This window comes from Phasianus colchicus, chromosome 17 (assembly GCF_987193195.1).
Source record: "Phasianus colchicus chromosome 17, bPhaCol1.hap1.1, whole genome shotgun sequence".
In the NCBI taxonomy this organism is placed as follows: domain Eukaryota; kingdom Metazoa; phylum Chordata; class Aves; order Galliformes; family Phasianidae; genus Phasianus; species Phasianus colchicus.
In genome coordinates, this window is record NC_143452.1 from 1,583,951 (window position 1) to 1,601,383 (window position 17,433).

The following is a 17,433-nucleotide window of genomic DNA, read 5'->3' on the forward strand; positions in this document are numbered from 1 at the left end:
GTAGACTCAGTCATAACAGCAGAAGGCTTCTCATACCTGCATGACTTGTTTTGCACAAGAGATGGACTGATTTCACTGCATCAGCATAAACGCTGCTTTGCTGCTACAGCTTCTGAGTGCTGCAGGTGTGCTCTGATGATGCAGCACATCAGTGCAGCCAGCACAAACTTACCTCTACAAACCTCAGTTTGGTAGAAAAGGGGACTTTGGTGACACTCTTACTGTGTGTGTGCAGGAGCAAATACATTGTACGGTACAGAAGAAGCTTTATATTCTAGCAGGAATGGCATAATGGGAGTGAGGGGGTGGAAGCTAAAGCCAGAAAATTCAAATATGAAATGAGATACACATGTTCAGCTGTGAGGGTGATATGCTTTAGCCAAGCACAACTTACTGAGCTTAGTACAGAGGGAACTCAGTGAAATGTAATGGCCTGTGATATGCAGAGGGTCAGGTTCTATGATCTAATCATTTCTTCTGGCTGAAATCTCTTCATAAAAAAATCTAGTTCAACCATAACTTATGGCCTAAAGAGAGGAATTGCTGCATGAAATTCAATGACCAGTGCTTGCACAAGGTGAGGTTAGAAGTGTCCCTTCTGGCTTTATAGTCTATGGATGGATTAATGTGTTAAAGTAGCTTAAGGGCAATACATGCTGGCAAAAAAAAAAAGTACCAAAAAGAAACTCCTGTTAAAATACTTTCAAATAATGTAGCCTGTGGAGATGGCAGCTCTGTCAGCAATCGCGTGCCCTATGGCCCAATAGGGAACATCTGCACTGAGGGAAACAGCTGACGATCCAGCATCCCTGTTCCATGGTCTGCTCTTCACTCTGTGCTGGTGCTGGGCTGATCCCATGGGGCGAACGTCCCTTTGCAGGCTGAGCACATCTCAGCACATTATTCTCCTGCTTCTGCACTCTGGGAATTTTCTGCAGTGTAAACCAAAGATGGTAAGTGCAGGTGAGGGGGAGATTCATTATGAAAGAACGTTCTCCATTCAGCAGAAGGCATTAATGCAGACTTATCCTAAAGCAGCTTTCAATGTAACTGTACCTGTACATGAGATATTTCCATATGTGGTTAGCATAAGCAATAGAGCAGTGTGCTCTTATATCCCTACAAATTTTGTTAGAATAAAAAAGCCTCAACTGCGACATGATATCATAAGTTGCCTGGTATAGCTGTAAGCCTCAGCATCTGGCTGCTGAACAGTGCATTTGGACTTGTTGAAGCTGAAGATAAGGTTTCTCACTGCAGTATAACAGTGCAGAGCGCATGCTGTAGTTTTGCAGGCAGTGTGGGATGATGGAGTGTTTTAATGAAAAGCTGTCACGTGTAGGAAGATGTACACAACCACGTTCTGTATTTTGATCTAAGATGGTTCTGTTTGTCAATTAAGGTGATGGATGTAAATTTATTCTGGTGATAGCTCTACAGTGGGTTGTTGCAAAGAAGGCAAAGGGCTCAGTTCTTAGAAGAGCTCCAGATGTTATTGATTTCTTTCTTGTTATTAGCAATTACTCACTTGGAATTGTCTGGCAGTTCTTGTTCTTAATAATGAACTGTAGAAGAGTCTGCAGAATCATGACCAACCAGATTGTGAAACTGGCTAGTGGTAAGAACATGTACATGTTTGAGAAGAGGACACATTTCCAACAAACCCTGATGTGGATTTGTTCATTTTTCTTGCTTTATAAAGAAGAGTGTTGTTTTTTTCTTTTCCTGCAGTGACTGTACTTAACCTGGGCTGTGGTATTCTTCAGAAACTGCAGTTTTCCTTTAAATGTAATTTTATTGCCTGAGATACTGCTCCATCCCCAAAGTCACATTTTACATTTTAAACTGTTTGTCTTTTAAGATGTATTTATTGCTGCGTTTGTTTAACTTGGTTATCTCCTTCATCAATCTATTTCTTGCTAACTTAAAGCTGCTGCTCTTTGTTTTTAGTACAGAAAGCTGTGTCCCGAGGGACGTATAGTCCAGGACTTGTCTCTGTAATGGGACTATTTGTTTTCTTTGCCCCTTGCAGTTGCCTGCTGTAACATTTGTAGTATGTGTTAAGTAATCCTTGAGGTAACATTTTTATTATGTCATAAAAAGTGCGTGGCAAATATATAATAACTCATGGAATTTGTTTGTTTAAAAATGGAAGGATAATTTATTGAGTGTGTTACATGAGACCTGCTCCCCCTTATTAGAGCTGTAGAAGTGCAGCTTATTTAGAAGTATGTTCTATTGAGAAAAACCACGATCTCTGACATGCATAGAAAGTTTGAGCATGGTTGGGTAGAAATGACATCATAGTTTATGTACTCAATAAAAATTTAATTAAGTCATTACAGAAGTTGCAGTCATCATTTAACCCTCTGATTTCTTATGTTTAGTTCTTTTTTTAAACATTCAGTAATAACCAGTCACCAAATCTTGATAGCCTATAAAATATCTGCATGAATTTTAATAGTTTATATTAATGGAAAAATATGAGTAACTGACATGAAAGGAATTTTCCTTGTGTTTGCACTATATGCGTTTCTATAAAAATCAACTGATGAAAAAAGATAGTGGTTTAATGGAAGAATATGTGAGCTGGAGATTTGCTAGCATGGTAAAAAATAAATCACATTTTGGTAGAAAAGTTAGTTGTATTAGCACCAACTTGAGTCTCTTAGGGATGCTCAGTATGTATTGGGATGTGGTTCACGCCTTCGTGAGTTTTAAGATACTGGATGTGATTATTTCACAGCTTTTCTTTAGCCTTGTCATAAGCTGTACGTCAAAGACAGTTGTGCTCATTCCATTGAACTGATTTTCTACCCCTGTTGTCAGTGTTTTGTTATTTGTAAAAGCTGTTTCCGAGATGTGAGGTGTGTAAAATAAATAAAAAGATGATTTACCTATGGAAGCATAGTTCAGCCCTCGGGAGAAGTGCTGTATATTAAATTGTTCTGTTGGTAGAGGTAAAAGATACAGGCAGAAGGAGTAGAAGTTTGCACCAGGGAGGTGCATGTGAGTTATTCCAGCCATTGCTCTGGACCTAACAGTTGATCACTTTTCATTCTGTCTTCAGCTTACATATGGGTCAGTTGTTCAAGCCAGTGGGTGGTGAAGAGCAGACTAACATCTACTTAAGCAATTGTTAGATTATGTAAAAGTTAGCGTGGAACTTAAGCTGAGCCACAGAGCGTGGGGGGAAGTAGCTGTATTGTTAGAAGCTGTAAGAAATGTAGTGTTTGTGAACAATAGCAAGTCTGAGCTTCTAGTGAGATGCTGTAAGAGCAGAAATGTGACTCCTGAATGCGCACATCCATATTGAGAAGTAATTAAGAAGTGGTAGGGATGCTGCCTCTATCTCTAGCATTACATCACTTCTCCTGCCTATGGAATGTCCAGCTTTGGAGTCCTTGCTTTAGAAAAAAAATTGCTGAAAGACTACAGAGTTTCTAAAAGCTCCACATGAATGAACCCAAGGTCTGGAAAACCTGCCTAATAGTTAAAGTGCAGAAGTCTTCACTGTGTTAGTCAGTGCTACTACTGAAAGTGAACTACACTGCCTTCACTCTTCACCCAGTTGCTTTTTTTTTTCCTCTACTCATGTGCCTGTACATCAGCTCTGGTGACTGAAGTTTTTGTGCTCTTTGAAAGTTCTAACATTGTCTGTCTGTCTTTTGTGCACAGACTAAAAGTATTGTAAATTGTTCTAAAACCTTTGACAACATGAACATCATTACTTACAACCAAATCCTACCTATTTGCACCAAAGCACTTTGTCTTCTTTTCCTCCTGAAAACCATACAAATGTGTTTCTGTTTTATTTTTCAGATTAATTCTGTTGTTCTAAAGCAAGATTTGAGAAGTATGGTGGAAAATTTCTATGCAGCTCTGTTTGGATATGATGAGGTAAGAAGGATGTTTTCAGAGAATGTGCAAGAAAAAACTGAGCAGAGAATGCTGCAGATAAGTAGCACGTTTGTTGTGTGTATCCTCAGAGAGATGTTGTATTGTGGAAGCAGAATTCTTAGTGATCACCTTAGGTCTTGAATTACAGTGCTCTCAAGGAGAAAAGAAAGCACTTAACATACCAGTTTAAACCATGGAAAATGGAAGAAGGAATGTTCTTTCTTGTTCTTCACCACCCCTACTGTCAGTGACATTTTCTCCCTCTGAATCCCATTGTACTCAGCTATACTTTAAGAGCAAAAAGAATATTTATTGGGAGTGACTAAGTGAGAGAGTTTTTAAGGAATTATCTGCTGAATAATTGAAGCCAGAAATACCACTGTGCACAAGCATCTATGGGGCTTTCAAAGGGAAAATACATTTATATCAGCTCTTTTAATAGTTAATATATTTGCTCTAGTGGATATTGATCTTCAGATATTCTTCTCGTTCACGTGATGATGTTATTTTTTAAAACATTGATTTGCATTATTATTATCTGGTAAACTTAGATTGCAAGTCTTAGTCTACTTTTAAGCATAGCCAGGATGTGTCTTCCTCTCTTTTTTTTTTTCACTTACAATCTCTTTGGAAACAAGATGTCTAGTTAAACACAAATGCTGACCTCTTTCATTTTTAACTGAATATTTTAAAGTCCTCTCTGGCCTTTGGCAAATGTGTCAGCTGAAGACAGAAGTTACAAGACTGTGGTGCTAACACCATATAATCTAAAAAGACAATAAAAGTAAGAGAGAATTTAGACAAAAGTGCCTGTGGATGTGGTTCTTGTGTAAGCCAAAAATAATATTAGATTTAACTGGAAAAATGTAGATAGTTTGTGATGAATTATTCATTTTTTCCTCATTTAAACAGAAAATGGACAAAAAAAGCAAAATTGCAAAGCCGTGATTACTTTTCTGCAGCATTATGTTATACATCCTTTCAGTTTTTCTTCTCCAAGCGTCACAGCCTTCGTGCAGCTTTGTGAGGTGGTGCTGTTTTTGATGTTTTTGAGGATATTGTAAATATCTGATGGGCAGAAGTCAAGTAGATGGGGCCAGGCTTTTCTCTGAGGTGCCCAGCAATGGAACAAGGGGCAACAGGCACAAAATGGAACATGGGAAGTTCCATTTAAACATAGGGAAGAAAACATTTACTGTCAGAGTGATGGAGCCTTGGAACAGGCTGCCCAAAGAGGTGGTGGAGTTTCCCTCTCTGGAGATGTTCAGACACACCTGGATGCCTTACTGTGCAACCTACTCTGGGGAACCTGCTTTAGCAGGAAGGAGGAAGTGGGAGATCTCCAAAGGTTCCTTCCAGCTCCTACAGTTCTGTGATTGTGTCACTTCATAGCTTCTAGAAATACATTTATCAGCTCCTACATTAGGAATAGCCTAACCTAGGCTTTTTCCAGATTAATTTGCCAGAATATTTGTTATAAGCTGCTCTGTAAATCATTAATTTAAGCCCAGGGTTGTTTTTCCATTCTGGAAAAGAGTGATGTAGGTGTCTTTCTGTATGTACAGTCTACGCCAGCTGTGTGTTTGAGACATCTAATTTTGTCACGTGCCAAGTAGAGCAGAATCATAGAATCATTAAGATTGGAAAAGACCTCTATCAAGTCCAACTGCCAACACACCACCACCATGTCCACCAAACCATGTCTCTCAGTGCCACATCCTACATTTCTTGAACACCTCCAAGGACAGGGACTCTACCAGTTTCCTGGGCAGCCTGTGCCAGTGCATTAGCACTTTCTGAGAAGAAATTTTTCCTAATGTCCAACCTGACCCTCCTCTGATGCAACTTCTCTCATCCTGTCACAAATCAGCTAGGATAAAAGGCTGATTCCTACCTTGCTACAGCCTCCTGTCAGGGAATTATAGAGAGTGATAAGGTCTCCCCTGAGCCTTCTCTTCTCCAGACTGAACCATCCCAGTTCCCTCAGCCGCTCCTCATAAGACCTGTGTTCCAGACCTTCACAGCTTCATTGCCTCTCCTTGGACATGCTCCAGGGCCCCAGTGTCCTTCTTGTAATGAAGAGCCCAGCAGTGAACACAGTACCTGAGCTGTGGTCTCACCAGTGCCAAGTACAGAGGGACCAACGCTTCCTCAGCACTTCTGACTGCACTGTTTCAGTTGTCGTTTGTTCAGACCTTCTTCGTGTGCACTTTTTAACCCCTCTCTATACTTCCTGTAGGGAATCCTGTCTGATGATCATGTTCTGGCAGCAGCTCTGTGGAGGAACCTTTTTAACAGGAACTGTGAGGACCCTCGGCATCTGGAGTTACTCGTGGAGTATGTGCGCAAGCAGGTACCTGCGCAGCACAGCTGCTCTTCATTCTCTTGGTTGGGGTATTGAATATTTATTTTTATTGCTTGGATACTACGTAGTTCCATTGTCTTTATCACTTTTTTTTTAACCGGTTGGATGTTTATAAGAAGATAAAAGTAAAAACATAACAACTAACAGAGTCGTTGCAGTTTGAGAGAAATTCACAGAAGATTGAGAGCATCCCTGCTTATTCTTTTCCTGGTCCCACTTTATGAAGGGACTCAACAAAACGTTCCAGCAGTGGATGGTAACTTGTTGTACAGTTACACCTGGTGCTGTGGAGACTAAATCCTCTTGATAATGAAGTAGCTTACATACAGTGATTAAAAGTCTTCTGATTGTTTGGGGAAAGATGTAAAGTATTTGTTTTCCAGGTTCATTCAGTTATTACGTGGAGGAAAATATGTTAAATAGTGTTTGTCCTCTGAACCTTTAGGAGGTTTTTGAGCCAGATTTCTAAGAAGCATTGGGTAGGACCTGGAAAATGTGGTCCGTGTGGGTACCAGAGACAGAAAATGGGTGAGAGAGGGCTGGAGGAAGGGTGTAGCTGTGGGACAGGAAATTGGTGACCAGAAATTCCACAGCAGCATTTTCAGTAGTGTCTCTAACGCTGCATTTAGGACCAGATAGAGAGTTGGAGATGTATTTAAGGGTAACTCAGAAAATGGAATAGAAAATGAGGGGAATTTGTCAGAGACCGAGGATGCTTTTGGAATGCCAGCAGGCAGTGTGTGCTGGCTATGCACTGCCATCTGGAAAGTGTGTAGCAACTTTATAAACTGAAGCAGAATATGGGAAAGAAGCTGTCAGCAGCCTAATAGGAAATAGTGATTACACAGATAAATGTAGCACATTGGAGAAAAGTCAGCACAGCTTCTATGGAGGCAGGTCACGTCACACCCATCTGTGGCTTGAAAGCATCAGTGTAGATAACAAGTATCTGATTTGTCATCTTTATGGATTTTTAGGAAACATCCAAAAAAACACCTCTGCAATGATTTCTTTTGAAAGAGAGAAAAAAATTGAGCAGTCACAGGGAAAGAGTGAATGTACTCTCACAGACAAGGAAGTGATTGAAATATAGACAATAGAGTCAATAAATCCTCAATTTTTAATAGAAGAGAGAAGGTTTGTTGCAGTAAGAATTCATAACTGCATTAAGAAGTGGTTGATGCAGTTGAGTGTAGACAGTTGCAAAGTGGTACACTTAAGGGGAAAAATAAGTCCAGCTTTACGTTTAAAGAGATGAGCTTTAGACTATCAGAAGACCACAAAGAATGAGTCCTTGAGATTATAATTTTAATATGTAAATGACAACTCAGTGCTCATTTGTTTGAAAAACAGTAAAACAAATGCTCAGGACTACTAAGGAAGGAATAGATAATAAACTACAGTGTCATGGTGCCACTTTTTGAGTCCATGATATCATTATGATTTTAGTAATCTTTAATGGCCCAAAACAGCAAGAAAGATAAAAACTGAACTGAACAAGGCTCAGAGAAGAGCAGTGGAATTGGGAGGAAACAAATTCTGTATCAGCAGTGACTAGGTTCCTTGCCTCTAAAACAGCTGGGAAAGAATATGAGACAGCTCTATGAAACCTTGAAGGTAAGGTGTATGGAAGGTGAGTGTGTTAGTTGCACACTAGTGAGAAGCTAAGCTTCACCACACTGTTCTCTCACTCCCCTTCCTCAAAAAAACAAGGGGAGAAAACAGGATGGGAAAAAAGCTCACAGCTTGAGGTAAGAATTCACCAATTACAATCACAGGCAAAATAGACTCAGCATAGGGAAATTAGTGTAGTTTGTGCTGCTAACTACTAACAGACTGGAACAATGGGAACTAAAAGCAAACTGAAAACACCTCTGTTCCATGTCTCAGTGGTGCTAGGGAATGGAGAAAAGGAGCTGTGATCAGTCCCTGGTGCTTCCTTTCTGCTGTTCCCTGCTGGTTGCTGCCTTTCCCTGCTTCACATGGGGCCCCTCCCATAGATGTCATCCTTTCTGAACAGATCCTGCATGGACTTCCCACGAGCTGCACCTCTCCAAGCACTGCTCCAGCATGACTGTACCACAGGGCCCATCCTTCAGAAGCAGACTGCTCCAACTATCTGGTTGTCTGCAGCACTCATTTCTGATTTCTCACTTATCTCTCCCAGCTGCTGTTGCACTGTTGCACAGCAGTTTGTTCTTCCATCTGTTCTCCCAGACATACAACCAACGTAATTCCTCTGGCAGGTCCATTTTGGAGGGGCTGGAGCTGGCTCAGGTCTGATATGGGGCTATGCTTACAGACTCTTTCTTACAGACTCTCTTTCTCTCTCTCTTGCATCCCTCCTCACTACCAAACCCTTGCTACTTAAACCCAATACAGCAAGGAAAGGCTAAATATGTATTGCCACACGTTGCTTGGGATGCTGTGTCGGTTCCAGTGTCACTGGCAAGGTTTATGGAAGAGAAACCTGTCTAGGGGTATTAAGTACAGAACAACCACTTCAGGCTCAAAATCTCTGAACTAACAAATTTTAGGAGGGGTGGGAAATAGGGAAGTAAGATGGTGTTTGTGCATTGCATTGAACTGCTGCTGGGAAGTCTGTTGACTCTCAGTAACACAATGCTGTGTGTAGGTGGCTCTTAAGTCTGATCCTGTGACTGTTGCTGTATTCTTTCCTCTGTTGAGAAACTGCTTGTCAAATTATATTGTGTTTCTTGTAAACACTGTAAATGCTTTGTGTATGATATCTTTTGCACAAGTTCTTGCTGATCCTGTCTTTAACAGTGGCTATTAGTGGATGCACAGAGAAGAATACAACAACAGGGCTGGCATGGGTACTAATTCCCTGGTTGACTCTCCCAGCAATCTGTGTTCAGAGATGTCCTGAGCTAGAGGTGATACTTCTGAGTTTTAATGCCTCTTGCTAGGCCCTTTTTCTTCTTCCATACCCATTTTCCCCTCTCAAGTCCCTGAAATGTCCTGTGGCAGCAAGCTTGCATTTACAGTGTGTTAACAGTGCCTTGTGTGACAACAGTACTGAAGTGTTCACTGAGTGTTTTGCTTACATTACACCTTAACGTTTCTTTTGATGTCAGTTATTTCTTGTAGTGTTCACTCTCTGTTCAGCTCCTCCAGCCCATAAATCTCAGCTGTTCCCTGCTGGTCTGGTCCTCTTCTATAGGAGAAAGGCCTGGCTGACATGAAACCACTCTTATTAGAGCTCTCCATGCAGATAATGATACCGGCAGTGTGTCATTGGAATTAACTGCCTGGAACTCGAAATGCTTTGCATGGCTCTTCTTTGTCCTGTTGCCAGACTTTCAGAGGAAGCATTAGCTAAGGCATCAGCGGACAGCCTCGTGTGGTTAACTGCAGTTGATCTGCAGATACTTATCTGCTTGCCTTTCTGTGACGCTTAAGTAATCGTGAATCTGTTTCGCTCTACTTCTCCAAAATGACAAAGCATGCCAGAAAGGAACGTGTTTGCATAGCTCTTGAGGACCTTGAATGGAGTGCAGGACACTTTGTGCTAACACCCCATCTCCTGCAGGTGCAGCACCTGGATGCACTGAGCGGGGAGGACCTGCTGCTGACAGGTGAGGTGAGCTGGAGGCCTCTCGTGGAGAGCAACGCTCGCAGCATCCTCAAGCCCCTTTCTCCTGTTTACAACGACGAAGGACTCTGAGAGCATTCGTCAAAGCAGCTTGGGAAACAGGCCTGAAACTGAATTGGGCTGAGGCTGTGGGATCAGGAAGGAAAGTTTGCTGTTGAAAAAGAATGTATTTAAATAGATGTCTTACCTGTGGTGACTTGGTAGCAAATTGGACAGCCATAGTCTTCTGAATTTTCACCTGGCTTGAGAACCTCTGTTCTTTTTATGGCACAGAGTGGTCCTTGCACGCAGATTGCAAGACCTGCCTTCCATCTTTGGGAAAACAGCTATTTTAACTGTGATTTAGTTATCTCCAGAAGCCATTTCTATCCCTTGCCTCATTTGGAGAGCTGCTACCTACAGAAACAATGGTATTCCTCTGCTGGCTTGAATGGTTGTGAATACAAATCTGTGCTTTGCATTGTAGACATTAATGAATTCTAAAAGCCTGGTATCAAGAAAGAACGACCCATTTTTCTTTCATAGAGTTAAGAATTATTTATCAGGTTCTGAAGGATTTTCTATGAAAATCCTTCTTAGGAACTCTTTGCTCTGTTGCACAAGAATAGGAGGATGCAAGGAATAATGCACAGTCCTCAGTAGTCCTCTGTGACTGTAGCCATCTTAATGAAGAAAGAGTCTGAAACGTGTTTGGGCTGCCACCCAAGGCTGTCTCAGAGTGCTTGGTATTTCAGAGGAGCTCTGCCCTGCTGATAGCTCCATATCCTTTTTAGAGCTGTGGTCTAAGAATTTCTTCCTGAAATGACATCTCTGTTTCTGTCCATGGCTCTTAATGGCATAGGACCGTGCTGCCTTCCACCCCAAAGCAGTGGTCCAGGGCTTTTCAACAAGACCTATCAACCCCAGCTAACAGTTGTTATGGCTGTGCAAGCAAATTACACTGATCCAGTAATTATGGGAGCCGGAGCTCCACTAATAAAACCAGCAGAGGCTGAGGTGTACTGCATAGGTGGATGGTTCACGGGGCTATTTTCAGGCCAAAACAGTTTTCATTTTACTCCTGTCAAAATTGCAGTTGGTAATAAATGCCATTCTGGGTACAATCCATGCGTGTGCATTTTCTGTGCTCTGCAAGACTTTGATAAGAATCAGCCCTCTGATATTAAGGCGTATTCCTAATAATAGTATTATGCAAAAGTCAAGGGTGATAATTCTGAAGTTGATGAGGTGATGTTTCCGTTGAAATTGTGACTGCCTGGATGTGACTGTTCTTCTTTCTGAAGCTGTTTTGGTGAGAACCTGACATCCCTCCTCTGAACAGCAGTTGGGTGTAGCATACAGGCTCCCAAACACTGGCTTGCTTTTTTTTTTTCCCCTTTGCCTTCTCTTAAGGAGCCTTCTCTGTATAAAAAAGGCATTTTGTTTTTTTTTTTTTTTCCAGGGCGAACTTCCTCAGTTTAACTTGTTATAAAATGAGTCATGTAAAGAAACCCTCAATGTGTGAGGTGTATCCCTTCTCTGTGAAAACATTACAGACCAAACAACTTGCTTGCAGTTTATTTAAGATGCTTTTGTTGAAAGCTGAGCTAAGCAGAGAAACCTCTTATGTGTGAAGTATTATACAGTGTGTGTGAGATAATAACACCTTGTAATTCATTACAGCTGGGTTGTATTTACATAAAAGAAGGCTGAGCTGTGTAGGAATTTGCTGATTAATTTATTTTTAATGGGAGTGAAGTATACCAAGTACCAAAATAAACTTTACTTTGTGTATCTTACTGCTCCTGAAATAGGTGGAAAAATTAATGGTAGATATTTTGGCTCAAAGCTACATACATTAATTCACATACAAAACAGTCATTTAAACTTTAACCCCTTTCCTGCTATGTAATTTAAACCTGGACTCGTGTTATCCCTGCCATGGGAACACAGGACTGGGCATACATCACCTCCTAAGGCAGAGCACCCGGTGCTGGATGCTGCTTGGAGCTGTGTAGTGGCTGTGGTGTTGATGCTGCAGGGCCAGCAAGGCGGCAGCATTCATGGGACCATTAGCCTGGGGACAGCACTTGCCTTTGGTGGTATGGGTGTGGGACAGCCAAATGGCCAAAACTGAAGCTTCTCCTCGGTTTATGGGCAAGAGGCTTCAGAGTTCGTGGTGCTGGTTTGTGGTTGATGTCATCTGCTTTTGTAGTTATTAATATGAGGATGGAAAGACCTATAATCTTGGTGCAGAAGATGCCTTCAACCGCCCCACTGTTATGGAGCCGAGCCAGCGGTCACGGTGTGTTTTGGACAGAAAGGTGTGGGACATGCTAAGAGAACAAGGTAGATGCTGTCTGTTAATTAATAGTCATCCCTTTTAAAGAGGAGACATACACTGGAGACTGCACGGGACCAGAGAAGACTGCTTCCCAGCCATTAGTTACCTGGAGACAGCGTTTGGATGTAAAGTACGAGTCCTGCTCTTCAGAGATGCATGTCAATAGGCTAGAAACATGCCACTGCCTGCATCTTATGGCACCTTTACAACCAGAATTTAGGGTCCTTGAGAGAGAATATACATTGCCAGTAGCAAAATCTGCACCTTGCAAGCACTGCAGCAGCAATGATCAGCAGTTAAACGATTGCTGTGTACAGAAGTGCAGCGAAACACAGTTATTTTAACTGAATGTTCCAAAGGCTGCTTTCCCATTGTGAAGGTTTTGCAAAGGGAATCGTTAGAAGTGTTTTGTTTATGGACAGTTCTTTCTGCTGCATTAGCCTGGGGGCACTGACTGTATTTTAAGTGAATAAATGGATGTACATTTCTTCTGGAAGGAGCCGTGTTGAGCACTTAGTCATCCAGCCTGCTCTCCTGTGTCACCTACAGAGTTTGGAGATTGCTGTTCATTCTAAAGGAGTTGTTCCCCTACTGTCAAGAGAGACAAGCCCCTGCAAGCACTCGTTTCTGCTAGATTGTGGCTTCCTTGTTTCTGTGAACAGCAAGCAAAGGCTGACCCTTGGTGTCCTTTCCTCTTGTGCAGCAGCAGGAGCGCAGGAGTGTTCTGCCTGCAGAGCCAAACCTGGGATGTCTCTTCCTGCAGTTATATTTTGAGATGTGCTGGGGCTGGGGGAAGCCATCTGATACCCTTTTGGATCCCTGATCTTTATTTTGGGTGGTGACATGTTTTTCTGCAGTTTGTTCCTGTGTTCACACCTCTTGTTGGTGTTTGTATCTAACAGTTTTCTCCTTTTTCTCAAGACAGCTACAGCACTAAGATTGCAAGCATCCTCAGTGATGTGTGTGTTTCCTGCCCTGTTAAAATGTAGTTACCACTTCCCAGATTTCTGAAACCTGTCCTCACCTTCCACAAAGTGCAAATTTTAGTCATGTTCCTGCCACACCAAGCCCTCAGGTCAGAATTATGGCTCCTGACATAGGAATGGGGCTGAACCACTGCCCCATCTTGTTTATATTGCCTTGGGCATGGCTGATGAGCAGAAACTGGAGATGGAGTAAGAGCAGATTTTTCCACTGGAGCTTTAAATTAGGTGAACGTAGAGTGGATGAAGAACAGCTCTTGGGGGTGAAGCATCATTTGGAGAGGATGATGGATGATTCTACAAGTGTGGTGCCTGTGGTGTGTGCCACTGCATGATGCCCTTTGAGAAGCAGTGGGCACCAGAACTGTGCTAGTTTACCCTGTGACCCACACCCATGCCTTTCTGTGCTCTCCTACCTCTACAGCCCCACGAAGAAGCATAGACCTGGTGCAGTCTACTTACAGCATTCTCTGGCATGAGTTGAATCCTCAGAGTATAGGAAAGATTCCATGCAGCCTTGATGTCCTGAAGTACTGCTGAGAGCATGTGGAGAAGTTTACAGATCTGCTCAACAGGTGTGCAGAGCAATTCATCTCCCTTCTTGAGCTCCGTAGCTGAGCTGTGTCTGCTTTCTTCCAGGAAGATGAAAATATTGCTGTTAGAGATGGTAAATGTGTATCAAAGCTAGAAATTACCAAGCATGCTTCTAATTTTTTTGCTAAGAGTTGTGCCACAGATGTGGCACTCCTGCCATCTCCACCTGCCTTTTTTTTTGCCATGCTTTGCCCCATATTTTTTATAATCTCTCATATAATGAGCTCCAATCAGAACTCCTTTTTGCCTGTTCCTCACCTGCTGAGCAGCATGGAATTGAGACACTGGTGATCCCAGGCCTGTTATCAGCTCCTCCAGCAGTGGGGCTGATGGTACCACCACTGCAGCATGCCTGCACGAGCAATATCTCCATCTTTTGGGCATATTGTGCCTGCACAGCCTGCCTCAGCCCTGTGTTTTCCTGATGGTCTGAGGGGTTGAGCAGAGGGCAGGAGCTTACACAGGAAGCTGAGAAGCTTGGTGAGAGCATGGGAGGGACCCTGAGGCTCAGCATGGAGTAGGAGGCTCTGCATGGGCAACTGTGCTGTGCTTGGGAAGCGTCCAGCTCATTCCTGCCTGCAAGGAGTATCACTCACTGCTGCTGGTGGGCCTCCTGCACTGCGAGGGGCCGACTGTGTGCTAATCATCTCCTGACCCTTCCCACACTGCTCTGGTGAGCTTTTCTTTCCTGCTGCATTTTGGACTGTCCTGTGCATCCTATGTGTTCTGCCCAAAGCTGCTGAACATGTTGAGGGAGTACTCGTTTTGCTGAAGTCATTCGACCTGCTCAGCAGCTTGCTTGGGGACAGCAGAGATGCTGGGGCCTCATCTTTCCACTGGGAATGCAGAGCAGGAGCTCACGTGAGCATAATCCCATGTTTTTCTACTGCATTTCAGTGGCTGCACCCCGGGAGTTTAGGGGAGGTGGTGACAGAGCTGCTTATGCCTGGGGCAGAGCGGTGTAAACAAGAGAAATACCTGCAGTCGTGTTCTGGGGCAGATTTCTCTCTTGTAGGAGGGCCCTGTGAGATTCTGCTGAGGTTGGGTCCTGCTGGTGCCAGCATGCTGCTGCAGCTCTTCCAGGAGGTGTGAGCCTCCATCGTGCTTATTTAGGAAGCAAGGAGTCTTGCAAATGCAAAGCTCTCATTAACAGTTATGTCACTGACAAAAGGAGCTGCCCCACATCCTGCGGAGCAGGGCATCCCAGGGGGGTTTGCTCATTGTCCACATCCTTCCCTTCATACCCCCTTCCTGCCGGTACCTAAACCCAATTCCATTTCTGTTTCCTCTGGAAGGAAGAGATGTCTGGAAATGTTCTATCATATGCCCAACACAGAGCAGCACTGTGGGGCAGAGGGACTCTGTGGCCCTGGTTGGCAGCTGCTAATCTGAACCCGCAAAGGGACCCTAAAGGGACAGTGGGGTGACCTGATGGCCTCACAGAGGATTCCCCACATGGCACAGAGGCTGTAGGGGCCCTGGAGTGGCAAGCAAGGAATTCATCTACTGCCACTGAGTTAGGAGAGTGATTCCAAAATGCTGTGATCAGAAACTTCGGGCAAAGAACTGGGAGGTTTGGCACTGCATCTACATTGACACAGATCTCTGTGCAGTAACTAAAATTCCAGGTTTTGTCATCTAGTTGCCTCTGCTGCGTACACATGGCACCATCATCCACAATTGAACGTTTTGGGGCTTTATGGGTTTCCAGAAACACCTGTAGATGTGTGTTTGAATGCCACGTTGTGTTGTGGTGGAGGATAAAGGTTGCAGTGCTAAGACAGAGGGGCAAAAAGCCCACAGGGCTTCCTGTGTTCCTGGCTGCACGGCCTCCATGCGGTGCCAGCCAGGTGCTTGTGTTTGCTGAGCACTGAGAACATCTGTAGTCATCTCTGTCTCTTGACTGCAGGAGGAACATAGACAATGCTTTCAGATAAGATCCTTACTTTAGCTGACAAATATCAGCTGTGTGCTTCCCACATCCTGCCGGCTGATCAGACCAGGCGTGCCAATTATAGGCGTTTATCTCTTTCCCAGACAGGGATGGGATATCTCTCATCTAATTTTAGATGTCTGCATGGTAAACCTCTGTCCCTGACTCCGATGGCCTGAGCTTTCCTTCTGCTCAGTGCAGAGAGATAAACACCTTCATGGCATGTTTCCTCCAACCTGCTCCTCACGTCTGCAGGGTGAGGTGGCCCACGAGATCTCTGCCCTTCCCCTGCAACCCAAAGCAGCCCAGGCTGACAGCTGTGATGGAGAGGTTTACACCACAGGTGTTTTTGTGCGCTGGTGTGCATGAGAAGCACTTGGAGGCAGAGCAGCTTCCTACAAACCAGCTGGAGACGGTGGAGAGCCCTGCACAGAACTGCAAGCAGAGGTTTGTCTAGCAGAAAACACACATCTGATGGCTTAAAAAAAAAAATAAATAAATAAAAGACACTCCTTTAGTTCTTTAGGAAGGCAGAAAGAAGGGTGGTGGTGGTGCATTTCCTGTGTTCTCGATGGGGTGATGGTATCACTCTGGCAAAGCACCTCAAGAAAAACGCCCATTGAATGCCATACCCCTTTGCTTACTTTGCTGTTTTTTCCCCTTAACTTCCTTGTTTGTCTGTTCACCTTGCCACCTTATGCTTTTCTCTAAGTGGCTCTCGCACTTATTTACATTTACAAAACTTCTTTTGTCCCAGATCTTTTGTCCACAGCAGCGAACTCTGCACCTGCAGCATGCAGCTCCTAGCTTCTGACCGCACTTGCCTTTGCTTCTGCCCCAGCACTTTGCACGGTAAGAGTTCATCCTGACTGCAGCAGCCCAGGGACCAGCAGCCCATGGCCATTGGTCCTCCTGCTGCTGTAGCCAATGGAGAGTGATAGTCCCTTTGTGATGTAGGACTCAGTGTCCAAACGTGCTGGTTCACACTTAGGCATGGCTGTGCATCCCCGCTGACTTCAGCCCGCTGATGATCTGGGAGCAGACATCCAGCATTTAGGTGTATTAACTTAGCCTGGATGAATGTAATCCCCAGAGACTCTGATTTGTAGATGAAAGGCTGGCTGACCGGCTCCCCACGCAGCCAGTTCTGCACTGTATGGAGTTGGTGGCTCCAGAGGAAGGGAAGTGATGGATGGGGGACACCCTGGCTGCAGCCTGGGGACTTCGGTGCACCTCCTGTGCACAGCTTTTCCAGCAGTGCGTTATGTTCTGGGTGCATTCCTAACGCAGTGTTTTAAATCCTGCATTAATGCTGCTCTCCATTGTTTTTCCAAAAATAACCTCATGGTACACTGGAGTTAACCAGTCCCAAAATACACAGCACGTGGACAACACTGTAACTCCCAGCGCACCGGGATCAGACTCGGTTTGAATGGTCCCTTCCTCCAGGAAATCAAATGCAGAAAGACCAAACGAGCTATTGCTCTCATAGCCTGCAGTATCCAATGACACAGACTGTGCTGAGGATCCTGCCATGTTCCAGATAAATACCAGGGCCTTGCGACACCATCTGAGCACCTGATGGAGCTGCAGCTGTTCCTGTTCATGGCAGGGGGCTGGATGAGGGGACCTTTAAGGGTCCCTTTGAACCCAGTGATCCTATGAAGGTGATGTGCCAGGTGATGCTTCTGTGCCAGGCAGCATGTGGCAGAGCCTGGC

General features: G+C 43.9%; 1 protein-coding gene across 3 annotated transcripts in view; it reads left to right on the plus strand.

Annotated features, from left to right (window-relative positions):
* Positions 1-13,148, plus strand: part of UQCC1 (ubiquinol-cytochrome c reductase complex assembly factor 1) — a 52,883-nt gene extending 39,735 nt beyond the window's left edge. Inside the window, exons 8-10 of one of the 3 annotated variants that reach the window (XM_031605675.2) lie at positions 3,823-3,900; positions 6,140-6,253; positions 9,819-13,016. In XM_031605675.2, coding sequence (XP_031461535.1) covers positions 3,823-3,900; positions 6,140-6,253; positions 9,819-9,953 — 327 coding nt within the window. In that variant the 3' untranslated portion in view covers positions 9,954-13,016. Of the gene's footprint in view, positions 1-3,822; positions 3,901-6,139; positions 6,254-9,818 lie in introns of all 3 variants that reach the window. The other 2 variants (XM_031605674.2, XM_090151965.1) reach the window with 2 other exon arrangements.
* Positions 13,149-17,433: the final 4,285 nt, after the last annotated feature.